The sequence below is a fragment of the Marmota flaviventris genome, chromosome 14, assembly GCF_047511675.1.
Source record: "Marmota flaviventris isolate mMarFla1 chromosome 14, mMarFla1.hap1, whole genome shotgun sequence".
Lineage (NCBI taxonomy): Eukaryota > Metazoa > Chordata > Mammalia > Rodentia > Sciuridae > Marmota > Marmota flaviventris.
Genome location: NC_092511.1, coordinates 85,902,957 through 85,929,700, shown reverse-complemented (window position 1 = coordinate 85,929,700; position 26,744 = coordinate 85,902,957). Strand labels below are relative to the sequence as shown.

General features: G+C 42.6%; 1 protein-coding gene across 1 annotated transcript in view; it reads right to left on the bottom strand.

Moving 5' to 3' along the window:
* Nucleotides 1-2,185: 2,185 nt before the first annotated feature.
* Lonrf2 (LON peptidase N-terminal domain and ring finger 2) overlaps nucleotides 2,186-26,744 on the bottom strand; it is a 38,431-nt gene continuing 13,872 nt past the window's right edge. Inside the window, exons 3-11 of the mRNA XM_071601264.1 lie at nucleotides 22,122-22,244; nucleotides 18,523-18,724; nucleotides 18,064-18,157; nucleotides 17,681-17,795; nucleotides 14,042-14,163; nucleotides 12,783-12,941; nucleotides 9,533-9,695; nucleotides 4,994-5,143; nucleotides 2,186-2,380 (exon numbers count right to left, since the gene is read on the bottom strand). Of these exons, the coding sequence (XP_071457365.1) occupies nucleotides 2,186-2,380; nucleotides 4,994-5,143; nucleotides 9,533-9,695; nucleotides 12,783-12,941; nucleotides 14,042-14,163; nucleotides 17,681-17,795; nucleotides 18,064-18,157; nucleotides 18,523-18,724; nucleotides 22,122-22,244 (1,323 nt within the window). The remainder of the gene's footprint in view (nucleotides 2,381-4,993; nucleotides 5,144-9,532; nucleotides 9,696-12,782; nucleotides 12,942-14,041; nucleotides 14,164-17,680; nucleotides 17,796-18,063; nucleotides 18,158-18,522; nucleotides 18,725-22,121; nucleotides 22,245-26,744) is intronic.

The following is a 26,744-nucleotide window of genomic DNA, read 5'->3' as shown; positions in this document are numbered from 1 at the left end:
AGTAAGAGCTGGTAACCAGGGCTGCTAGCCTTGAGAACGCCTCACAGGCAGATCACTGCTGACGAGCTCCAGACAAAGGCTGGGAGCAGAGAGCCATGGGAGACTGTAGGGAGCCGCTAGCCCCACACTGGGAGAGCTGCTGGGAGCTGCTAGCTCTGGCTGCTGAGGAGCTTCCAGCAGCAGCTAGAAGAGCTGTTAATGCCAGCTGTTGGGAAGCAGGGGCACTCAGGGAACAGGTTTACTCTGAGATACGAGAGCCACAGGCACTCGAAGCTCAGAGTTATCACACTAAATGCTGAGAGCTACTGGCACCCGAAGCTCAGAGCTATAACACTAAAAGCTAAGAGTCACTGGCACTCAAAGCCTGGAGCGTCAACATCAAGAGCAGAGAGTCACTGGCACCTGGATGTTGGAGCGCTAGAACTAAGGGAGTGGCCCTTTGCCTTTTTCCAATTTCCATCTGAATTGAGCAAAAGAATCCTTAACAAAGGTATGAATTTTTTTTTTTCAAAAACAGACAGACAATGGTTGATACCTATTAATTTTCATGAATCACTTCCACTAAAGGCTTCCTGGCATGTCAATCAGTTTTTTTTTTTTATTTAAGTGGTCAGATTAGGGAATACTTTCTCCTTATAATTAAGTTGAATGAGTCTAGTATTTTCTAACTCCCATAATGAAGCAATTGTAGTTACTGAAAAGTCCTACAATAAAAAAATCAATGAGTATAATGTCCTGCTAGTGAAATAACTGATGATGTGATAAGTCATTGAAATTTTTGTATTACGAAAAATTTCTTAAAACTAAAACAATTGAATACTCTGAATGAATGAGGCAGAACTGGTAGCTGTCATTTGCTCATTAGTTTTCATCATCCTTCGGTTAAGAGCGTGTGCCTCACAATCTAGGAAGCCAGTTAACTGCACCAGCTGGGTAGAACAGCGGGAACATCTGGGTACCCCAAATAGTTATCCCTGTCAATATTACCACGTGCATTAACCAAGGTATACCTATTGTTCTTTGATAAATAATGTTTGGTCTGATAAACATAAAACCGATATAATAAAAATTTAGGTTGACGTTGGAGAAAAATTTGCTGAACACTGACATCCCATGCCAGTCTCTTTTTCCTTGTACATTCTGGTTGATTTCCCTCGCAGTCTCTTTTTCCTTGTACATTCTGGTTGATTTCCCTCGAACAGGCAGATTACCACGGCATGGCAATTTTTTAACATCGTCATATATTAGTGGATGGAGAGTAAACTGAAATTTACTGATGGGCCTAACCTGTAATGCAAAGCCTAGTAGAGAAGTGGACTGTCTCCTAAATGCTTAGCATCCATTAAATCAATGAGACAGGGCTCTGCTTGCAGGGGCTCTCTGACCTACTTTGGTGGTATGTCTGACATCCCAACACACATACAGTTTAAACTTACTCTTGCTTACTGTTCATTGAGTGTGTATAAATATATAGCCTCAAATTAACTAGATTATTATCAGACTTTTCTATATCAGAGATACATCTTGTATTTTGACATTAATTGGATTGCAACATGCAGTTTACGACACCTGGGACTACAGCAAGACGTGAAACACAGTTCTATCCAAAACTGCTACTTCTTGGGGAAGGACTAATTTTGGCTACTGCACTGGACAATGGTTTGATTCCTTAATTTCACAGATAAGTTCACAGGGACACACAAAGCCTAAGCGCATTTTTTGGTTAGCCTGTGCTCTAGTAATCTGTTTCCAGATTAAAACACAATCCCCCACCCCCCACGGCTGTCTGTGGTCACTGACGTGTTTCGATCCATCTGGCAGAGCCAGATACTCCTCAGGAATGGAGTCCTCCATCCTTGTGAAACCTTTGCTTCCTGTGAGTTGTACGCGGTGCCCTGTGTTATCAGTGAACTGCATTCCTGAAACATTGGCTTCAAAGAGACTTTCTGAGGTGGTTTTCCAACCACGGGCGCCATGTAAATTTCAGGCTCACTGTGTACTGGGTCAGATTCCACCAGGCACAGACTTGCAACTAGTGAGCAGGAGTCAGCGTTTGGCAAGAGTTCCATTTGGCAACCTTATCGACAAGCATTTTACAAAGCGCAGTGGCGGGGATGGGTGCTCGTCCATTCCCAGCACTCACAGAAGTACAGGGAATTCCAGAAACCTCAACGCAGAGAGAAAATCAATTATTTCTTTCCCTGTTATTAACCACCTCTTGGCGACTATTCATCTTACGTGTGATGATGACTAATATTCGCCGAATGGCAAGCAGGCGCTCCTTCAGGGAGGTCATGCCGAGGATGGCTAGCTGAGCCTTGCGCTCCAGCGGCAGCACTGCCAGGATCCACCAGGACCAGGCAGGACCACTAGGATTGCTCTGCAAAAGGAAGGAGAAGAAACACAAGATTGAGGCCTAAAATATACCGACCCCTGTTCCCTGATATAGTTTTGGTTTAACCAACAAACGTGAGCAAAAATTAGATGCCACCTTCTATTATTGTAGGACCACCTCACAATTCATTCATCCCTCAAGCTGCAAAGTCCAATGTCACCTGCTCAAAGTTGGGGAGACTCATGAAGCAAAGAGCCTGCCAAGAGATGGCCCTTCCACAGGGGAATGCCATGGATTAGCTGTACTCCTGAGTACACACCAGCCAGAGGGGAAGGCCACGAGTGTGACCTCCGTGGTCCAGTATCCAGTGCTACTGTTTTGTAAGTTTTAAGCAGGCTCCATAAAGCATGATATTATAAAGACTACAAAAGCATATGTATAAGATTGAGTGCCAAAGGAAATAAATCTTATAATAAAGTCAATGTGGCAAATGTGTAATATGTATAAAACATTTATATATAGACATGTTACATGTGGGAACTATCGTGAATTTACACATATACACATGTTGCGAATTTATATAAATTTATAGAAATAAATATATGTGTATATACACACACACACACACAAATACATACACCTGTACCTGCGTATACGTATATGATTGCCTTTCTTTAACAAAATCAAACACATACTTCTGGATTGAGCTCTAGGCAAAAACTGCTCATAAGTTCATTTCCAATATTCCTGATACTGGACCCAAGACATCCCTGTCTCTCTGCTTCCAAGGTCTTGGATTCTCTTCCGTTCCTACTCCAAAGACAGGCAAAATACCAACTGGGAATCAAGGAGGGTGAACTCTGGAGTGGTTTTAGTTCAGGGTGGAGCAGATTCCATGAGTGGATTAGGAAGAACATTGTGGCCAAAGCCCAAAGGGGAAGCCCAAGTCACTGTCAGGAGGACCGTGACTCACCCTTCCGTGGTGACTTCCAACACAGGGGCTGTAGGAAAATGACCTAAATGAATTCACATTTTTCTCTTCCTTCCTCATCTTAGAGTGGGAAAAAACTGAATAACATGCCTAATGGGAAGGATAGCACATTAAAAAAAAAAAAAAGAATGCCTCCTGCGTGCTACCCAAAGTCCTCTGTACTGGCAGAATAACACGCTCCAAAGATGCCCACACCCTGATCCTAACACCTGTGAACATGGCACTTCACATGGCAAAGGGGACTCCGCACATGTGGAGCAGTTAGGATCTCAAGGTGGGAGACTCTCCTAGTGGGCCCAGTGCAATCACAAGGGGCCTCTCCAGGCTGGGGTCAGGGAGATGTGACTATGGAGAAGCGGACAGGATGTGACGTCCCTGGCTTTGATGAGCTAAGAGTGCCAACAGACTCCAGAAGCTGGAAAAATGCAGTGAAACAGATTCTCCCCGACAATCTCCTGAAAACGATGCACACGGCCATCATTTTGATCAGGGCCCAGTGAGACCCACGTCAGGTTTCTGACACAGAAAACTAACATGTAAGATGATCCATTTGCATTGCTTTAAGCCACCACATTTGTGATCTTCTGCTACAGCAGTAACAGAAAGCGAATACATCTTCCAATCAAAGATTGATCTGGGTTAATAAGAAAAAGCCTTTGGGAAAAGAATGACTCACAGCTCCTGGCAAGTTAATCTCATCACTTTGCTTTCTGAATCTGAGTCAGAGCCCGGAGGAGCCAGAGGGCTTATGTGAGAAGGGACGGTCGGGTAGGACTTGGAAGCAATTCTGGCTATTAAAGCTCTCTCCTGAGTTTGGAGAACACTGAGCTCAACCAGAGGGTAAAATCTAGAAACCCCATCAAGAGATAAGAAAAAGATATAAATAAATGGGGGAAAGACAAGAGGCAGCTGACCTTACAAAAAAGGTATAAATAAATGGGGGAAAGACAAGAGATAACTGATCTTACACTAAACCTGTTGAGAGCTGGTCCTACCCCACCCCGCAACCCAAACACATGATAAGACAGACAGATGCCCACGTGCAGATGGGAAGAACTATATTGTGCCAGTCACAATCCTACGTCATCCTTGCTGGACACCCTCACCCAAATGAGGAGGTCATGTGCACGCAGAAATACTCCAAAACCCTAAGGCCCATTTACTGCTTGAAAAACCAGCTTTACCCAAAAATCATTTTCAGGAAGTACCAGAGAAAGCTCATGATGCCTGCGCGCCACAAAGGACTTGGAAATAAGGCTTCCAAGTTTCACCAGGATCACGGGGGTCTCCCTGCTTACTCAACACCTCTTAGACTAGGAACGAGGAAACATCATGTGGAAAACACCGTGTTCCTGCCAAAATGACGAGACCGCTATCCAGGTCTTACGGTGTTCATGAGAAAAGCCAAAGCACAGGAGCCGGTGGCCACGCAGAACAGGGGGGTTTTTGTTAGAAAAAAAATTATCTTGATAGAGAGCACTTTTTTTCCTTCAATGCACAAGCTGCCCATACTAAGGGCTTTCTTGGGCTGTTAATAAAGGAACTGATTCATAAGCAGTGATAATGGAATATACAGCATTGTGCTGCCAAATTTTTCCATCAGAGTGATGTGTCTCAGCACAGTATAGCAGGACGCAGCGCATGAAGAAGGGAAAAGGAGACCGTACCTGAGGCTCAGGTTCCCTGTCAGGCATTAACCCAAAATGACTTAGGATCTGTTCTTTCATGTGGTCCTGAAGAGATGCGAACCAGGACACCGACTGTTGGTAAACAGAATCATGAAGAGCAGCCAGTTCCTCGTACTCCGGACCTTCCACCTGGCCAAGGAAAAAAAGAGAACCATTTTAATAACTCAGGAGGTATGTGGCCCTCCACTCGTCTGCTCCAGCTAGTGACCTCTGCCCTATCCGCTAAGTGCATTTGTGGCGTTTATTGTTTCAATAATTCACGATTATTTCATTAAAAAGGTATATTCTCAATAAAGAAATTCTGCACGATTTCTTTTTGCCTAATTGAGAGCTACTGATTGCATGATTATTCCTCTTAAGACTCTTAACATAAGCACAATTCCACATGATGAATGATTTTCAATGGATGCATGTAATTATACACTTGAGATATACTGTAATTTAACCATTTACATAAGATAGATTTAGATACTTTCAACTTTTTTACATAAGATAGATTTAGACACTTTCAACTTTTTTATTTTTAATATAAATATTCAAAAACAATTTTTTTTTTGGGGGGGGGGTGAGGGAAGTATTATTTCCTCAGGAGAATTTCCTGGAAATAGAATTACCAAGTGAAAGAACTTAACATTTTAAAAACTGTAGTCCATATCAGCAAACTGTATTCCGAAAGACACATTAGAGCAACCCCTCATCCATGCATTAGCTAGGGCTCAGCTGGAACACTTGGCTTCTGGTATCTATCTCACTGTCAAGTCCAATGTCTTACATTTCCATCTCAGCCCTTCGTCAGAAGAACTGGTAGAATAAGAAGAGTGGACTGGGGCCTGGGTTAAATTGGTTTCATCACTGACTTAACATGGGTGAATTCTAAGCAGGCTCACAGCCTCATTAAGGTAGAGTTTTCTCATCTGCAAAATAGAAGTAAACCGTTCAGGTCCTTTCTGGCTATAGAATTCCAGTTATCTATGGGAACTATGGTAGACTGAGGAATTACACTGTTATGCAAATGGCCCTCTTGAACTTGATTCGTAAAATCAAATATTCTTCGGTGGTGGGGGACTTTCCTTAAAAAAAACACACAAAAACTCTAAATTTATTTCATGTTGTTACTATTTGAGCCATTTAAAAATTATTAAATACAGGGCTGGGGCTGTAGCTCAGTGGTAGAGCGCCCGTATCACACGTGTGAGGCACTGGGTTCGATCCTCAGCGCCACATAAAAATAAATAAATAAAGATATTGTGTCCATCTACAACTTAAAATATATTAAAAAAAGAACTATTAAAAAATATACAAATACATAAAAGCTGTCATCCATAACAGTCAATAAAGCAGAGACCCTGAGGATTATCACTTTCAGCCATGGTCTTCAAATCTAGCTCCGTGGTCCAGTGACAATGGAATTTGGCTCCATGCTCTGCTCCTTTGCCAGACAGTAGAGACCCAGCTGGAGGAGAGGGGCCTGGTGCACTGGGTGTGGATCCACTTACACGAATATGCATCATCATCCCCAACATGACTTCTACGGAAGACCACAGACTCTTACTTCCACATTTCCAAATGTCAAAGAATTTTTAAAAAGAATACAATGATTCCAACAATTTCCTCCTTCTAAATATTAAAAACATTTTTTGTTACAGTATAATTTACATACCAAAAATAAATGTGCAACTCTTAATTGCCTCAGATAATTTTGTCAACTGTGCACACCAGTCTAACCATCAACCTAAACAAGACAGAGAACATTTCCATCACGGAGAAAGATTACAAAGTCCACCCTACATTGTTAGGGTCTGTAAACAAGTCAGGATGGCACCTGGCATTTTGCCAGAGGGAGTGGTTTGTGAAGTAACGCCAGCGAGCCATTAAGTGTGGAGATTCCTTATTGGTTGACTGCTGTATCTAGTTTATGTTAATTAAGATAAGCTGTGTGTAATGTATATATACCCTTCCTGTCCTACAATAAACGGCTCCCACTCCTGCTGTATCAATGTTCACAAGTTGTTTGTCACCCCCCCCCACCCCCCGGTTATTTTGCTGCAGCCGAAATGCGGCACTACATTTTCTGAGTTTCATTACCAGATGCTAGTTTTGCCTGTACTTGGAAGTATACCGATGGTGATGGTTGTGCCTGTTGCCTATGTAGATTAAATACTGGTATTTTTCCTGAGGCCGGCTTCTCTTACTTGGCATAATGTCTGTGAGATTCATTCATGTTGTTTATTCCTTTTTACTGTTGAGTAGTATTCCACTGTATAAATGTACCAAACTTGTTTATCTATAAACCCGTTGAGATCTGGGCTGCTTCTAGCTTTTAGCTATTAATAAGATTCTTATGGATATTCTCATAAGTCTTTTTTTTTAAAATCTCTTCAAAACATTTTGCTAATTTGTCAAATTATGTGTCCTGATATTTCTATTAGAAACAAATAATTCTTTTTTTTACCTAAGCATTGTTTTAACAATTTAATTAAATTATTAGCACATGCTAATTATACAAGATAACAGGTTTCTTTGTGGAATTTCATACCTGCATATAACATGTTTTGATTGTATCCACCCTCCCTTTTGCCCTCTCTTATCCCCACTCCTCCTGGTCCCCTTCCCATTCCCCGATAGTCCCCTTCTTACTGGTTTCATGTCATATTCCACCCCTGCCCCAGATTGCACATATGAGAAAACAAGTAATACTTTTTTGTGGTTGCTGTTAGTATTTTTTTAGTTGTTGATGGATCTTTATTTTATTAGTTTATCTGGGTGCTGAGAATTGAACCTAGTGCCTCACACATGCCAGGCAAGTGCTCTACCAAAACCCCCGCCCCCATACTTGTCTTTCTGAGTCTGGCTTATTTCACTTAACAGGATGACCTCCAGTTCCATCCATTTTCCTACAGATGATAGACATGATTTCACTCTTCTTTATGGCCTAATAACACTCCATTGTGTATTGCCCCGTATTTTCTTTATTCATTATTTGCCTCAGACAATTTTGTCAACTGTGCACACCAGTCTAACCATCAACCTAAACAAGACAGAGAACATTTCCATCACGTAGAAATGTACCTTGATGAGCACTCAGACTGATTCTATAACTGGGATCGTGTGAATAATGCTATGATAAACAGGGGTGTGCTGGTATCTCTATGGTATGCTGACTTTGATTCCTGCCGGTATGTACCCAGAGGTGGTATAGCTGGATCATAAGGCAGTTCTGGTTTTAGTTATTTGAGGACCCTCTATACTGTTTTTCCATAGTAGCTGTACTAATTTGCATTCCCATCAATAGTGTATAATGGTTCCTTTTCCCTGCATTCTAATATTTCTTTATTTTTCCTGACAATAGCCATCCTCACTGGGGTGACATGGAATCTCAATGTACTTGTGATTTGCATTTCCTGAGGGCTAAAAATGTTGAGCATTTTTAATATAATTTTTGGCTATTTGTACTTCTTTTGACAAATTAGACAAATAATTGCTAACGGTAAGAGACTCAAGTCTTTTATACTTAGCTGCGAATTAAGTCATTCTCAAATACTACTGTTTTGCATTACAGCTTATTCTGAATTGAACCAGTAACTAGGAACAGGGATTGACAAACTACTGCTTATGAGTCAAATGCCTTTCACCATCATGTTTTCATAAATAACATTTTACTGGAGGCTGGCTGTTGTGCCCACTTATTTACATATGGCCTATTGCTGCTTTTGCACTCCCAGGCAGCTGAGTAGCTGCAACAGAGAGCACGTGGCTTGCAAAGTCTAAAGTACAGTCATCCCTTAGGGACTGGTTCCAGGACCCCCTGTGGATATCAAAATCCATATAAAATAACGCAAAATTTGCATATAATCACACAGATCCTCCCACACACTGTAAATCAGCTCTAGATGGCTTAGAACACCTACTACAATGCCAACACCATGTAGTCAGCTGTTACACTGCATAGTTTTTGTTTTCAGGAGGCAGGGTTTCACCGTGTTGCCCAGCCTGACCTCAAACTTGTAGGCTCAAGAGATCCTCCCTCCAGCCTCAGCACCTTAAGAAGCTGGACTAGAGCTGTGCACCACCATGTCCAGCTATACTGTGCTGTTTGGGGACTGATTCCAAGGAAACATGTTTATACATGCTCAGTACAGACTCAATTTTGCTTTTACAATGTTTCTGACACATGGTCAACTGAATCCAGGGAGCAGAACTCAGATACCGAGGGTCAACTGAAAACCTGGCCTTTCTAGGAAAAGTCTGCCAGCCCCTGGGCGAGAATATGAGGAATCACAAACCCACTTTGTGATGTGCAGGTGGCGTACAAGTCTCTCCACGAAGGAATCTCAGTAAGAGATTTCTCTACCAGCCCCAACCCAGGTAAAACTGCACCCAGAGAATGAACAACTTCAGGGCTGGATGAAGAAGGAAATAAGCAATGCTGTGAATGAAAACCCGGCCAGGCCTTTCCGGGACGCAGAGTGAAAAAAGGTAACTGACCTCCAGGAAATACACTAGGAAAATGAGCCTCACCTTTTCATCTTCCAGGTATTCGATGTCCGCCGTGTTGTAGCCATCTCTGTGACGGTGGCTTAATACTCGGAACCGACTGATTCCAATGGCATCCACAACGGAGCTTCCATCAGGAAAGGTTCTGACCTCCTTGATCTCCAGCATGCAGCCGTACTCGGAAATCCTTAAGGCACGTGGGGAGAAACAACCATTATTTTTAAAATGTTTAAATGTTTAAAATGTTCCCTCGAAAAACGTTTGGGTTTAAAAGGGAGTGCGAAGCCCACGTCCTCCCCATAAAAGCCCTGCAGGTGACCGCTCTGCTGGAATTGCTAAATACTATGGAGTTGGTGGCTACAGGTGCCAGAGCACTTGGGCCTCAGCAGTTCAAACAAGCTAGTGCTCGGGAGGGACCTGAGACGTGGGAAGACAGAACCTTTCACATGGCTCCTCAGCCCCCTTGGCCAGGCCCCATGGGGGGTTCCACTCCCACACACACCCTCTGCATGGCTAGGATCCGTGGCATGTTCCCGTTTGGCCCCTCCACAGCACGACTCTGCAGATCTCTCTTCTTCCCTGTCCTCTTGGACCACTCAAGTCCTGACGGCACCCTTCCTATGTCACCCCCCCCCCACACACACACACGGGGCTGCCCATGATGGGTCCATCCACCCGCACTCCACAGCTCCCATGGAGATCCCGTTCACAAACACGACTATACCTAGCACCTGCACCCTAGTGACAGTCATCACTGCACACAGCAGTATATACCACGCACTCACCCAAGACTCCCCAAAACAGGGAGGCTCAGGTCACAGCAAGATCCAAAGTCAAGGTCTGAACCCTAAGATATCTGCTTCCAAAGTCTTCAACTGAACAGCTTCACTACACATCTCCAAATGAAAGACAGGAGAGGATTACAAGCCTATGAGTCCTGCTGCACAGCCGCTCCAGGATCTGGTGAAACTCTCCCTCTCGGTTATCCAACAGGAGGATCTCACCACATCCCCTGAACGTCAGATCCCCCACATCTGCCTCAGCAGCAGAGCCTGTCGCACTGCGCAGCATCAGGTCTTGTCTGAGGACAGAAGGCTGTGTCTGCAGCTCCCAGGGCATCCCTGTTCTCATGCCTGCCCACATAAGTCATCTGTAACCCAGCAATTCAGGAGGCTGAGGCAGGCAGATTATAAGTTCAAGGCCAGCCTCAGCAATTTAGCGAGACCCTATCTCGAAATTAAAAAAAAAAAAAAATTAAAAAGGGCTGGGGATGGTGGTAAAGCATCCCTGGGTTCAATCCCTGGATAAAAAAAGAAAAAAGAAAAAAATTAGCTGAACACTTATCACACACTGTGTCACCTCCTGGTTTTCCCCTCTTCCCCTGGAGGGACCTGTCTCCCTTCTTGGTCACCCTGAGCAATCTCTGCTGACGGATTTAAGGAACATAAGTTGAGTAGTTTATCTGGGTTCCTCTTGTTGTTTGGGTGGAATAACATTCTTTTCATATTCCATATTCTTGATGGAATTCCTGCAGCTTTTTTACTTTGCTTTCCTTGACTTTCGATGGAGCAAATTTTAATATATACTAATTAACCACTTCTATGCTATGTACCCTCAAGCCTTTATATAAACATCTTCCCCTTGTCCTAACTGTAAAGTTAGTTCCGAATATTTTCTCTTAAAGCTTTTTATATCTTGCTTTTCACATTAAGAACATGAATGTGTTTGATGTTTATAGTTATAGGGTGAACGGTAGAGAAGAGATTTTTGTTGCCCTGTTTGGACTACCCATTACCTACTAATTTTATGGGCACCTTTTAATGAATAGTTCGTCCTCTCCCTCCTTTTTTGTTTTTACAAAACTATATGTCACTCTGGAGTCCACATATGAGCTGATCTGTCTCTGTCATTGTTTCCTTGGTCTACTGTGGCTTATCAAGTTGATATTACAGGAATGTATTCTCATCTGCTCATTGGTTTCTTCAAAACTATCTGATCTTGCTTGGTCTTCTGTTTCCCCACAGTGATTCTAAAACAGTTTGAGCAAGTTCATGATAAAAAAAAACAAAAAAACAAAACAAGCAAAAACCTTTCTAGGATGCTGGCTGGAATTACTTTGGATTTATAGACCAATCTGAGTCTTTGCATCCATGAACATGGTATTTCTCTCCATTTATTTAGAGCTTCTTAAACATACTTCAATAAACTTTTAGAATTTCTCCACAAAAGTCCTACGTGTATTTTTTAAAAAAGATTCATCTGGGGCTGGGGTTGTGGCTCAGTGGTAGAGCGCTTGACTGGCATGTGTGTGGCCCTGGGTTCGATCCTTAGCACCACATAAAAATAAACAAATAAAGTAAAAACTCCATTTAAAAAGAAAAGATTCATCTGTAAGTATTGATGGTGGAAACTTGTGTGTGGTCTTAAAAAATCCTTTGTCCCCTTCTTCCTGGGCCCAGGGGTAGACTATGTTTCCCAACTTCTTTCACAACAGGTATGAGCATAAATGAGATGGCCCTTTTCCCTCAGAATCCTTTAAGAGTGCATGTGGTATGGGGTACGGTGGCACACGCCTGTAATCCCAGTGACTTGGGAGGCCGAGGCAGGAGGGTTGCAAGCACAAGGCCAGCCTAAACAACTTAGCAAGGCTGTAAGCAACTCAGTGAGACACTGTCTCAGAATAATAAAAAACAAAGGGCTAGGGATGAGGCTCAGTGGTAAAGTGGCCCTGGGTTCCATCCCCCAAAAGCAGATGTGCCTCTTCTACCAGAGAGCACCTGGATGTGGTGGCCTCACCACGCTCATGCAGAGCCGGCAAGTCCCTAAGGGATAAGAAGAGACCTTGGTCTCCAAATCAGTCCACAGAGGGAGCAGCCTGCTGTCTTGTCACATCCTCCAGCTTGTCATTTCCTCCCTAGACAGCTGACGTGAAAGACAGAGAAGTAAAACCAAGTGCCGTGGGGTCTTTAACTGCACGTTTTTACAGCTGTGGAAACAGAGACGATATTCATGGAGGATGCATCCACTTTTCTAGACCTGGTGGTATGGAAGCATGAGCTGTCAGAGAAGGGCCAGCAACGTGGACATGGAGCAGCAAGTGCAATGGCTGAGAGTAGCAGGGTGAGGTGGAAAGGGTGAGCTCACACTGTGGATGGCCGTGAACTCACACTCTCTGGTATAATGGGAGTCACTGGAGATTTTTAGACTGTTGTCTAATAACACGAAGACACAGCATGCCCTTAATCAGGACCACTGGGATGCTGACCATTCTTACCCAGCATGCTCAGCAGACAGACACATGCCGAATCGTTTGGTGCCAGTTTCCATACATCTTCTTATCATAAGCCGATAGCGGGGCTCAAAGACATGGAGCGGGCAGGGGACCGTGGGGAAGGCCATGGCACACACGAAGATGGGCACGTCCCTGGTCAGACTGCAGAGCAAGGGGAAATGTTAACTGAGATGTGCGAGAAAGACAAGGGTGGACTGGTTACCAAACAGCACTTGATCCTTGATCCTCTCATCTTGAAAACAAACCCTTCAGTGTTAAGTGGGAAACAGAAGCCACAGTGCACAGTGTGAGAAAGTTCTCTGCTCATTCAGTGTCCTGCCAAGTCTGGCTTATTTAATTGATGAGAGATAACATGATGCATTATTATTAATTTATTTGGAAGAGTTAAAGCTTTTGACTACTCCAAAAAAGTACTAATCAGCAGGCACAGTGGTGCACACCTGTAATCCCAGAGGCTGAGGCAAGAGGATTACAACAAGTTCAAGGACAGTCTCATAAACTCAGTGAGGCCCTAAGCAACTTAGTGAGACTCTGTCTCAAAATAAAAATAAAAAGTGCTGGGGATGTGGCTCAGTGGTTAAGCGCCCCTGGGTTCAAGTCCTAGTTTAAAAAATTAAAATAAAAATCAGGCAGGCACAGTAGCACACGCCTGTAATCCCAGTGGCTCAAGAGGCTGAGGCAGGAGGACCATGAGCTCAAAGCCAGCCTCAGCAACTTAGCAAGGCTCTAAACAACTCATTGAGACCCTGTCTTTAAGTAAGTATAGAAAGGGCTGGGGATGTGGCTCAGTGGTTAAGTGGCCATGGGTTCAATTCCCAGTACAAAAAAAAAAAAAAATTCTAATCAAAGCAAAAACTAGATAGTAGTCAAAAGCAATGAGTTTTAAATAGAAGGGTGTAAGAATGGTAAGATCTTTACTATCTTCTTGTTCTATGAACTTTGTCTTTTCACTTTGGAAAAATTCAGTGTCATATTTCTTTAGATACAAAAGCAACTACATAATTTTGTATTACAGAATTACTACAATATTTTGTATCACTACATAATTTTTCTTATAATTCCTTGCAATATAGTTCCACAAATATTTTGCAATTAGCATGTGTCCCATTTATAGACCAAGAAACTTCTCCGCCACAAACCAACCAACCAACCAACCAGAATCCAAGGCAAGGCTGAGAGTAGCAAGCATTTTTTTCTTTAATCTGAATTTAAAAGCAAGGAGATATAGCATGAGTACTTACTGTGATAGTTCCAACATTTCTTCATCATAAATCCTCTTCCTATCCGTCAATTCATCTGATAAATATTGGAATATTAATTCTTCAGCCAGAATAGTTATATTAAAATTTCTGCTTGCCAACAACTGTAGGGGAAAAAAGTTAAATGATACCAAATGTTAATTAATTCTAGAGGACCAAACCATCCATGTCTGAAGGTCAGTAGGGAAGGGGAAGGATAGAGTCTCTGGGAAGACAGAAAGGACATTGGGTCAGCCTGTGATAGGGCAGAGGTAGCCTCTCCATGTAGGAATAGGACAGGGATAGGTAGACTACAGGAAGAACAAGGCACCTCCAATTCAATGGCATCTACACTGTCAATCAAAAACCATGTTAATGAGAAAAAAGGAAGGAGAGGGTGATATGTTGGGGAAAGAAAAATATGAAATAAGCATCATCTTGGAAAACGGAAAACTGAAGTTACTTGAGAAAAATATTAGGAACGTCTCCTAATGTTCTGAATCCAAATGAAGACTGAGAATTCAACCTCTGTTTTAGTCAGCTTTTCACTGCTGTGACTAAAAGATCTGACCAGGACAACTGTAAGCAGGATACGTTTATTTGAGGGCTCCTGGTTTCAGAGGTCTTAGTCCACAGAAGGCGGCTCCATTCCTCGGGGCTCCAGGTGACGCAGAGCATCATGGTGGGAGAGTGTGGCAGAGGGAAGCAGCTCACATCAGGGAGCCGAGAAGCTCCACTCTCCAGATGCAAATATATGCCCACAGCCACACCCCAATCCCACCCCCCCCCCAGCCACACCCCACCACCTCAGTTAGTCCCACCAGGGATTCACTACTGATTAGTCTTAGGCTATAACCCAATCATTTCTCCTCCAAACCTTCTTGCCTGATCTTATATGTGAGCTTTCCGGGGGACTCCTCACATCCAGACCATCACCACCCCCATTCCCAATCTTCCCAAGGTTCTCCAGCCCCGGCGTGTTCCTCATTAGGACTCACGCAAAAGGCGAAGAGTCGGCTTAATCTGAATGGGGAAAGGAGTGAGGGACGGAGGAGCTGGAGCTGGCCGCAAAGGGAAGGCAGGTGGCGATGAGTAAGAGAGTGCCAGGGTCAGTGGGCTGGAGGGTCACTGTGTGACTCAGCAGCTGTCACCCTGGGCACATAGTCTGCACTGCTTCACTTCAGGCAAATGCACAGAAAGCCCACGGCTCTTTCCGCCAGCACTCCCGTACACACCAGGTACGACTCCAGGAGCCTCAGAGAAACCAGGTGCGTTCTCCCAGGTGTTCTCCCTGCTGCACTGAAGCAGCCGGTCTCAGCAAGGTGAAGGGGCTAGTGCAGGGCCTCGCGGCACAGCAAAGGCCCAGGCCTGGCAGGCCGTGCTCTGCTCGCTCTTTAGTAACTAACTGCATATCTGGACGTGGGCTGGCTCCACAGACTGCTAACACCCTAAGTCCAGGACAGTCCCAGACACACCACTCGGTCCCTGTTGCCTTGGGTGAAATGAGCTGAGTTTCCATAACTGACCGTGAACTAGGAGCTCAACCTCCAGAGATGACCGACTGAGCACTACCACGACCTGGGAACTGGGAGAAACCAGTTCCACTTAACTCACAGACCCGTCATTATGAAGGACATAAGTGTTTCATAATTCACATTTTATAAGCTAGTAGTCTGTGATATCCTTTTATTGAAGAATAATGCGATAAAATTTGCTTTACTTGGTACTATGTTAACCAAAACTTCTGCAGAGCCGTATATATAACAGGTGATTCATTTTTATAATAATTCATGCAAGGAAGTCAGAGCTCAGGAAGTGACCTCTGCTTTGAAAAAAGATCAGATTATGATTTTAAATTCTAGTTTGGGTATTATATTCTAATTTCTGGAACACTGGATATCTGGATAGCTGTATATAACCACTCATTCACACATTCAACAAAGATTTCTGAGGCTCTAATGTATGTCTGGGTCTCTGGAAATATGGTGCAAAAAAAGAAAGACAAAGTCTCTTCCCGGCAAGGTGGTGCACACCAGTAATCCCAGCAGTTTGGGAGACTAAGGGAGGAGGATCTCAAGTTCAAAGCCAGCCTTGGCAACTTATCAAGGCACTAAGCAACTCAGTGAGACCCTGTCTCTAAATAAAGTATAAAAAAAGGCTGGGTATGTGGCTCAGTGATTGAGTGCACCTGAGTTCAAAAGAAAAGACAAGACAAGACAAAGTCTCTGTCCTTAAGGAGCTTACATTTTAGTTCCAATCTCCAGGCACTACGTCACACAGGCCCCTACAAGGCAGTGTTAAATGTGGAGATAATAAAGGTCTATGCTACAAGTGGTGGCCACAGAGGTATACATTTCACTCTCATGATACCAGGACACCAGGCTCCCAGCTCAGGGAAGAAGGGGTCCAATAAGTCATCAGGGCAAATGCTTCTGTTCACTGGAAGAGACAGCAATCCCAGGGGGAGGACTTCAAGGGACCCACCTAAGGAACCTTTCATGTAGACTCAACGTACCTAGCGCCATGACACACTGTGCATGGTACAATGATTGCTATTCATAACGAGAACCCTGAGGGATTTGGATTTAGTATGCATGCAATTTAACAAAGTATGTATATATGATTTAGAAAGGTTTCAATTATAACATTTTAACAAGTTTTGGCAGTAAATTAAAAGGTTGCAATTATCTAAAAATTGGCTTCAGTATAATATCTACTCTTATCATGTCAGGTTTTAAAAAATGAATTTTGGGGGCTGGGTGTCGAGCTCAGTTGTAAAACGTATACGCTTAACATGTGTGAGATCCTGGGTTCCATCCCAAATAAGAGTGGGTGGGGAGAAGAAGAGAGGGAGAGAGGAAAAAAATAGAGAATCTGGACGTCTATGAAAGACAAAAGCAAAACTTTATCCTACCTAAAAATGCATGTAAAAATCTCTGGGAAGCAATAACGGCAAATATTCTATTCTTAGTCCCTTTGCCACCCCAAGCGGGTAAATAACGTGCTCCATGTAGAGCAGTGGCTCCCTGAGGACCACCATCGGACACAATGATTAGAGTCACTCTTTAAGGATGCGATCAGGAGACCGTCAGCTTTGAGATACTCTCCGTTTGCTCCCATTCCTAATGTAAATGGATTTAATAGCTTCTGTTGGGTTAAATATCATTAAACAGCTTCCCTGTAGACTCTTTAAGTGTTGCTGGTTTTGATTTCCAACCAAAGACTATGACAATTGACAGATGGTGAGGGCAGTAAGGGACTGAGGAACAGTCAGAAACCATCAGTTCTTCCCCCCACACTGAACTCTCGTGAGGAGGCCGGGCAGAGCACGCCCGCACGCGCCCAGGGCTCACGATCTTATCCTGACCATTTAGTGAGCATGCCGTGGGGGCTCAGAGATGTTAGCTATCCTGTTCAGTCTCTGCCAACTGTAATTTCTGCCTGAAAATTGCCTTGAAATCGAGCTGTTTCTACATCTAACCCTTCCTTGCATTTTTTTTGATTAATCAAAGAGGTGAAAAAATGTCATGTCACTGATTAGAAACATCTGACGTTCTTTAGGTAGGAGCAAAGCGGGACGGGAAATGGATCTACCAAAGGACGGGAGGAGAAGCAGCCTTGCGTTTCACAAACTGTACCTACTTCCGAAAGCTTGTCCTTGCACAGCGGACAGTGTGGGGCATGGTCAAGGCAGCGCTCGAGGCATTTGAGGCAGAATGTATGTCCACAGGGCGTGGTGACAGGCTCAAAGAGCAACCTGGAAAGAAACACGGGGGTTTTCAGCAGAACCGTCCAAAAGAGACATTCCAACCGTCTGTTTTAGAAGGGAGCCCCATGCAGTTCCTTTACTGTTCTGGAGGTCATATACGCCCATTTCCATCTTGTGCATTGAGTTTTTAGAAAAACAAATCAATCGTGAGTTAAGTAAAAATCAATTCCTTAGTAAAACAGCCTATTGCATTTTGGTGTAAGACTCTGGGAGACTGAATTTATTAGAGAACGACATAGATTCTACACCATCCTACCTCATGCAAAGGGCACACTCAAAGTCAGTCACATCAATCGGGAGCTCTGGACCTTCTCCTGTCTTAGAGTTCACATTCTTTTCAGGTGAGGCATCTGCATCTGAAAAATTTAAAAACGGTTTCATTAAAACCCTAAACATCTGAACAACAGCATCCTCTGGGAGTATCTCCCCTGGACACGATGTATGACATCAATGTAACCAATCATGCCGGGCAGAAATGTTTCTGTCTAGTTAGTAGACAGCAATCATTTATCTGCACTGTAAGCATGAACGAATGTTAAAATTATACCTAAGTTTTCTGGCTATTTTGGACTACAAAGGCCTTGCCATCTAAAAATGTACTACACCTCAGAGCAGATAATCATTTCATTGTTAATTTTACCAGTGTAGAATTAATCAAAAACTAATGTCCTACCGTTTTGGATTATATAACATGATGAGAACACAGCCTACCGACCTTTCTTAGGAATTTTTCCAGGGGCACTAAGTTCACGGGCATCCTCCGTATCATCCGGATGCTGTCTCTTTAAGCCCGTGCTGGGTTTCTCTGGCAGTAAGCTTTCTAATGTTTTCTTGTCCTCTTCAAAGTGTAGACCCAGTATAAAATACAAGACCGAAGAATTGGCATTTCGAAATACATCAGTTTTCTCAGATGCATTCTGGTTAAATAGGAAAAAAAAAGAATCCTAAATATTCACGATATCATAGCATAGAAGGAATAAATCATGCAGGAATCTGTCTTAGAACCCTTTGGAAAACGAGAGTTGAGACTATCCCTTCAAAATCAGTTTCATTTATCAACTAATAAGAGGATCTTTGCACTTTTATGGTAAAATACAGGATAGTTTCTTTGAGGCCCAATGAATGAACACCACTCTTTGTTTACATGTATATAACATATACACATAAGATAAATAAATCATATATCACATATTCAAATCATCCCTCTGCTTTCTTTGCTCCAAACCAAAATAACCCCAGGCTCAGGTCTCCTGGTGTTTTGGTTGTTTGAAAGCTTTTGCAGAGTTTCTTCCGTTCAATCTTCAATCGCTTTCATTATTTTTGTTGACATTTAAAAGTGTCAACTCTTGGGTTGAAGAGGTAGCTGCTTTCGTGAAACTTTTTTTTTGATACCAGGGGTGCTGAACCACTCAGCCACATCCCCAGCCCTTTTAACATTTAGAGACAGGGTCTCACTGAGTTGCTCAGGGCCTCACTAAATTGCTGAGGCTGGCTTTGAATTTGCCATCCTCCTGCCTCAGCCTCCCATGAAACACTTCTAACCAGTGTAACGCCGCGACGTCCAAACACCCTGTGCGGTGTCTAATCAGGGGAATCTGATGGACATGAGCTTCCTACCTCAGGACTCCCTGAGTTACCACCTTCCACGGACTGTGGTGGCAGCGGCTTGTTTTTCCGGCCACGACACTGAGCCTTTGCTCTGCTTTGGATGCAAGCCTTGGTGTGCTGACGTACGTTTTCTGAAGGTGGAAAAAACACCTCACACACTGCCTATAAAATTGCCAAGGAGAGAGAGAGAAGTACTGTAAAATACTTCTAGAAATATACGTAACACGTTTTAAAGACTCAAAGGAACAGTGCAGCCAAACAGGCCTAGAATGTTGAAAATAAATCATTACCTTATTCCTGGTCAACCTTTTAAAATTCAAACGTTTTTGAAATCATCATGTTTCAAGCATTTCAGCTTCTAACCCTTTTCCATTCTAGCCTTACAAATGATAAAATATGAGATCATAACTTCCTTTTGTCTGGTCCTTACATACCCCTACTACATAAAAACTCCCCTAAAACTCTCACAGATAAGAGAAAAATGCAGTAGAGAGGCTTCCGAGGGGTCGCATGTTAATCTAAGCTGTGACCAGCTATGGGACTGAGACATAAATAGACGACAGCTCTATTTATGACAGAACCACTAGAGCAGCTGGGAAAGCAGGGGAGGTAGAGGGCCATCACTCCGGCTCATGAGCCAGGGGCTAGCACTGGGGAAGGAGAGGGCAGGGGCTGCCGGTTAGGCATTCTGAGTGACACCTCGTGGTTCTGCCAAACCCTGTGATCTCAGCTGAATCCAATGGCTTCAGGGAAGAAAGACAAGCGAATGCAACCTAAACAAAGCCCCCTCCCAAAGTTCTTCATGTTATAAGGCGAGTGCACCAGAACCGACGACTTCTGTTATGGTCCAGATCTGAAATGTCCCTCAAAAACTCCTGTGTTGAAAGCACAGTCCCCAATGCAGCAGGGTGCAGGCGGGGCTTTTAGGCACATAATTAGCAGAGTAATTGCCAATGGATGAATCCACTGGTAGCTGAATGGACTCCTGGGTGTTAACTGTAGGCAGATGAGGTGTGGCTATAGGAAGTAGGTCACTGGGGGGCATGGCCTTGGGGATTATAGCTGACCCTGGCGCTTTTCTCTCTCTCTCTGTTTCCTGGATGCCAGAGCTGAGCAACTTTCTTCCATGATGTGCTGCCCATACCTAGGCCCAGAGCAATGGAGTCCGTGGAACATGGATGGAGACCTCTGAAACCGTAAACCAAAAGAGGCTTCTGCTCCTCTAAGTTGTTTTTGTCAGATATTCAGGTCCCAGTGACAAAAAGCTAACATAATCTCTTAGCAGAGAGCAGCTGCATCCTCAGCAAGGCCTCGGGTCCTACCTGGCCCTGAGTGGCTTCGGCAGACCTGCCAGGGGTGTGAATATATTTCACGGGCATCGATGGGCTAATGCTCTTTTGACATCCCCCACCATGGTGTGCCCACAGGGAAAACCCCCATGTCTGAAAAAGCAATGGGAAGATCAGGGTCCAAAGACCGAGTTCTGGCTCCGGGAGCTCTGTGAACATGCTTCATCTCACTGCGCTCAGGCTGCCATCTCTGCCTTGCTTGTGTAAAGATCAGCAGGGAGAAGACAAGCTTCAAGCTTCTGATGACATCTGTAGGTGGGAGACAGCTGGCAGGGGTAGCTAAAACAGCCAACTCAAGATTGAACATCATTCTGACAAGTTAGAACAATGGTCAGAACCCAGCAAGTGAAAACTGAACAGGATGAACAAACACCACTCGACTGCCCTTGGAAAAACAGATAGAAATGTTTCTAGAAAGTTCTTATAAAAAGAAAATCACAGACCTAGATCCTTGTGGCTACCTACATTTCTCATAGGAGCCAATGGGGATGCTGTCAGGCTAAAAACAAATATGCCTCACCCCTTGTCCCTGTCCTGTGTGCATGCTCAAATCTGGAGAACGTCAGAACACATCCAGGAGGAAACCCTTGTGACCTTGTTCTAAGAATAAAGGAGGCTTGGTTCAAAGAATGATTTAGGGCAAAGAAAATAGCTCTTCTCAAATATCTAGAGTGGTCTGAGCTATTGAAAGAAGAACTGATTTATTTTATGTTGCTCCAGAAAACAAAACCAGAACTGCTGGGTAGAAACTACAGGGTAAATACATGGTCGATGTTCCCAGGAGTGTTAAAAATAGAGACAGGCTGACATCGAACAAAAACTCTCAGGCCCTGGAGGTGCTAAGTAAAGGCCAGGGCACCAGTGTGCAGGCTGTTAACAGCGTGGATTCCTACCTAAAGTGTGCTCGGAGACGAGCAGAAGAGCACGTACTCCTGCATTATGCTGGTGAGGCAGAGCTAGAAATTACAGGCCAACCTCTGGAGCTGAACTGGTCTATTTTACATATCTCAGGATGTCTTCATAGGACTTCTGTGCAAGTTGTGGTACTTGAAATTGGAAATTCTAGGAAACAGCACTTTGCCTCCCCGGCTCCAAATGGTCACCTAGCCTCATCTCCCGTGGGCCGTCATTGCAACACTACGCAAGCACACCGTACATCGTCCCAATAAATGGAACATCTAATTAGAAGCTGCCAGATGCACGAGCCTCATCATCATTATTACTATGTTTCTAATCACATTGTCCAGAACATTTGGAATTACACCTTCCGGTTTATTTCAAATGCAAGGGTCACCCAGCATGGACCCAAGGCTATAGACAGGACTTCCAAGAGAAACTCACTTATCAGAACTCATACCTTCTGTGCCTCTTTCTTCATTGTGCTACAATCAGGATTTAAAGCAAGGCAGTAGAGATATTCCTTCAACACTTCCTCACTTCTTCCCAGTGCACAAAGAGCCTGAGCTTTTATGTGGTGCCCCTGCATGGACCAAGAGACAGAGCAGACATATACAACACAACCAGCATGAGTATACACATTTGAATACAGACAGCTCTGCAAAAAAATTGTTAGAATGACTTGTTTCCATTTCACAAACCCACCTTGGAAATCTGGCAAACTGCGATGTCTCATAAATACAATTTACAATCAGAACACAAGAATCACCATATTTGGAATTTGCTGCTTACAGCAGTTCTAACGGACATGCTACGAGAGAACTGGTCTCTGTTAGTTTTTTTTTATTAATTTTATTTTTCATTAATGTAATATTGCTACTGAGCTGGTGAGAGCTTCTTGCTCCTCAACTTCGTTGCTGGAAGGTGCCTGGTCTACACGGCTGACATCTACTGAGGAGGATTCTGGGGCTAGAAGCCCCAAGAGCAGGATGTCAGGGCCCTTATTCAGGGACTTCGGGCAGCCAGGCTTTCTTCCCCCGTGGTCTGTCTAGATTCTCTGGGTGAGAAGGCCCTGTAATGTGTGTGCCGCTACTGCCCTGTGTGACAGGGTGATCAGACACCGAGGCGAACCTCCATACTCACTCCCATCCTCAACGCCTAGCTCATTTCCAAAGCTCCTCCCATGCCGTGAGCTCAGCTTCCGTCTGAACTGGAATGTCCTCGGCTCTTTCATACACTCATCCATGTTTGAAAAAGAAATCTGTTGAATTCCCTTATTCCATAAATATTCCCCATTCTCTCTGTTTATGAGCTTACTCTTGTTTATACTTCCTGTCACACTTTCCCTGAGGGATGATTTTATAGTCAGTAAACCCCGCCAATCTTAAATGCTCAATGTGACAAGTTTTGATAAATGTGTGTGGTTGTAGAACCATTAACACTCGTGAGACAGCACATTTCCATCACCCCCAGCATTCTCTCCTGCCATCTGCAGTGGGTCCCCTCCCCTGGACAGACCTAGTAGTCACTGACCTGTCACTCTAGTTTTGCGTTTTTGAGTATTTCACACGAATGGAACCACAATGCTGTCTTTTGTGTGCCTTTCGTGACTTGCTGTGGCCCTTCTGAGACCAACCGTGTTGCTATGTAGATCCACATATCATTTTTTCTGTCCAGCTAAGCAGTATTCCACTGTATGGATGTACCATGATTTGTTTATTTGCATGTTGATAGATATTTGGTTTATTTTTGTAGTCTTTGGCTAATATGAATTAAGCTGCTATGAACATTTGCACGTCTTTGTGTTCGTTTTTTGTTTTTTTTTTTTTTTTTTTTTTTACTCTCTTGGGAAAATATTTGTAAGATTGACAGGTCTCACAGGAAGAGTATGCTTAACTTAAAAAAAAAAAAATCTGCCCAGTGGCTCAGGAGGCTGAGGCAAAAGGATTGCAAGTTCAAAGCCAGTCTCAGCAACTTAGTGAGATCCTAAGTGACTGAGCAAGACCCTGTCTCAAAATCAAAAATACAAAAAAGGGCTGGGGATGTGGCTCAGTTGTTAAGTACCCCTGGGTTAAATTCCTGGTATCAAAAACAAACAAATCTGGGTCTGGGATTGTGGCTCAGCCATAGAGCGCTCACCTCGCATGGGCAGGACCCGGGTTCGATCCTCAGCACCACATAAAATAAAGGCATTGTGTTGTGTCCATCTACACCTAAAAAATAAATATTAAAAAAAATCTACTAAACCTTTCGAAACCAACTGGATAATTTTGTATTCCCACTAGTGATGTATAAGAATTTGGTTGGTGGACTTCCTTGGCCTCGTTTAGTGTGGTCAGTCTTGTTAGCTTAAACCTGTCTAGTGGGTCTACAATAATATGTCACTGAGGTTCTAATTTGCATTTCTCTGATGACTAATAATGCAGGGCATTTTTTCATGTATTTATTTTATATTCATATGTCTTTTTTGGTAAAGGATCTGCTTAAATACCTTGCCCATTATTTAAAATTGGATTATCTGAATTATTACTAAATTGGTAAAATTTCTTTGTATTTACTAAAATCAACTCCTTTATCAAATAAATGCCTTGCATATATTTCTGTCTATCTTTGTTTGCCTTTTCACTTTTCTAATAGTATCTTTTGAAAGGCCAAGAGTTTTAAAATTTGATTACCAATTTACCATTGGGGCTTTTTTCTTTTTTTAATGTTGTGTGTTTTCTGAGTCCTTTTTATTGATTTCTCACATTTATTTCCTTCCTCTTCTCCTACTTTCTTAACGTGGAAGATTAGATCACTGCTTTGAGAACTTTCTTCTTCTTTAAGAAGCACTAATATTATAAACTTCCCCCCTAAGAATGGCTTTAGCTGCATTTCAGAAATTCAATGTTATCATCATTTGTGTTTAATTGTTTACTCCTTTCCCTTTTATTTCTGTTTGGTCCCACAGATTCAGAAGTAAGTTGAAGATGTTTAAGGATCTCCTAGATGTTTTATTTTTGAAATAAAATAAAACGATAAAATTGCTCTTTAATTCTGTTTTCAGAGAGCATTCTCTTTAAGATTTCAATGCTTTGAAATTTATTGATACTTTTTTTTTTTTTACTAGCACTGGGATTCCATAAGCATTACGAGGCACATGCAGACTGCAACTGAGTGTAACGTTCTACAAACATCAATTAGGTTAAGAGGGTAGATAACGCCATTCAGAGTTTATCTACATTAACTAAAATTTCGATTTAGTGAGGATATCAATACTGGCCAAAGTATATTAAATTCACTTAACTCTGATTGCATACTTATCTAAGATTTAAAATTTTCTGATGCCCTGTTATTTCATGTGTGTGTGTGTACATATATAATTGTTGTATTGATCCTCTTATTGTAAAGTTTCTCTAAAATATTACTTTACATCTCTAGTAGTACCCTTTGTTACTAATACAGTTATCTCATCTTTGTACTTTTTGTGTTTGCATGATATATTTTTGGAGCCTTTTAAGTCTATTTGTGTCTTTGCATCTAAGATGAATTTCTGGTAGAAGGCAGTCTGACTTTTTTTTTTTTTCTTTCTTTCTACTTTGAATTTGCTTTTCCAATGTCAAATGGTTTCCATGGTTTCAAATGAGATGTCAACCATCAGTCTGGTTATTTCTCTTGTGCCATTATTCTCATCTCATGTCAGTTTTCTCTTGATGCTTCCAAGACTTTCTTTTAATATTTGCCTTACTGCACAACAGCTTGATTATCATTTGAGTTTATCTTGCTTGGAGTTCATGCTTATCTTGCTGGCTCGGAAATTAACAATTCTCACTAAATCTGGAAAGTTTTCAGCCATTATTTCTTTGAATTTTTTCCCTGCCATTGCCTCTCTTTTCCCCTGGGGGTTCCAGGTGCACATGAACTACACACTTGACATTGACCCACAGGCTTCTGAGATTCTTTCCATTCTTCTTTACTCTTTTCCCTCCCTTTTCAGTTCTTTGGACTGGGAAATTTCCATGTATTTACCCTCATTTTCATTGATACAGTTGTCATGTATGATGTGCTTTTGAGCCTGTCCAGCAACTTTGAATTTCAGAATCCATAATTTTCATCTTTAGAATTTCCTTTTTTTTTTTAATGGTTCAATTTTCCCACTGAAATTGCTGTTTTATAAAAATATATTTTCCTTCTACTCTTTCGATATAATTTCATTTGACTCTTTGATCTCATTTATACAGAGTAAACATCCCTAACAAAAAATTTTAAATTGAAAATGCTCCAATAAAATGCTGACAAAGTTTTTCAGCACTGATATGATGCCACAGGTAGAAAATTCCACACCGTGCAACTTTGCTTTGTGTATAGAGTCATTTAAAATCTTATATAAAATTACCTTCATGCTGTATCCATAAGGAATATATAAAACTAATTTTGAGTTTACACTTTGGGTCCCATCCTCAAGATACTTCATTATGTATATGATAATATTCTAAAATTGGAAGATATCCAAAATCGGAAACAATTCTGGTCCCAAGCATTTTGGATAAGGGATACTCAATCTGTAAAAGCTGTTTCTAGGTAAATACAATATCTGGGCCCACTTAATTTTTATTGGCTTTTTATCTTAAGTCAACACTTTCCTGTTTCTTTTTGTGTCAAACATTTTTTAGTTGAAACTGGACATTGTATCTATGTTGTATCAACAACTTCTGCACTTTGTCATTTCTTCTGAGTGTTACTGGGTTGTCACAAAGGGCGATTAACTTTTCTGGATTCCCCCACAAACTATGTTCCCATGGTGTGGCTTCTCTCTCTCTGCTCTGTTCTGACTTTCCCCTGCTCCTTTTTAAGGCTTGCAGTTCGTTCCTCCCCTATGTCTAGGAAATTGGGCAATCAACCAGGATTTGGCCAGAGTTGGAACTTAGCCATTCTGAGATTTTTTTTTTTTTCTCTCTTCTTGTAGGAGTTTCCCTAATTTCTAGCTATTCTGGCAGATTTGAGTTCTTTACTGACATTTCACTCTTTGTCTTGCCTGAGCTGTGTGCTACTCCTCATTTAAGACACTCACTGAACATGGGGAGGGGGACCCTGTCACTCTGGC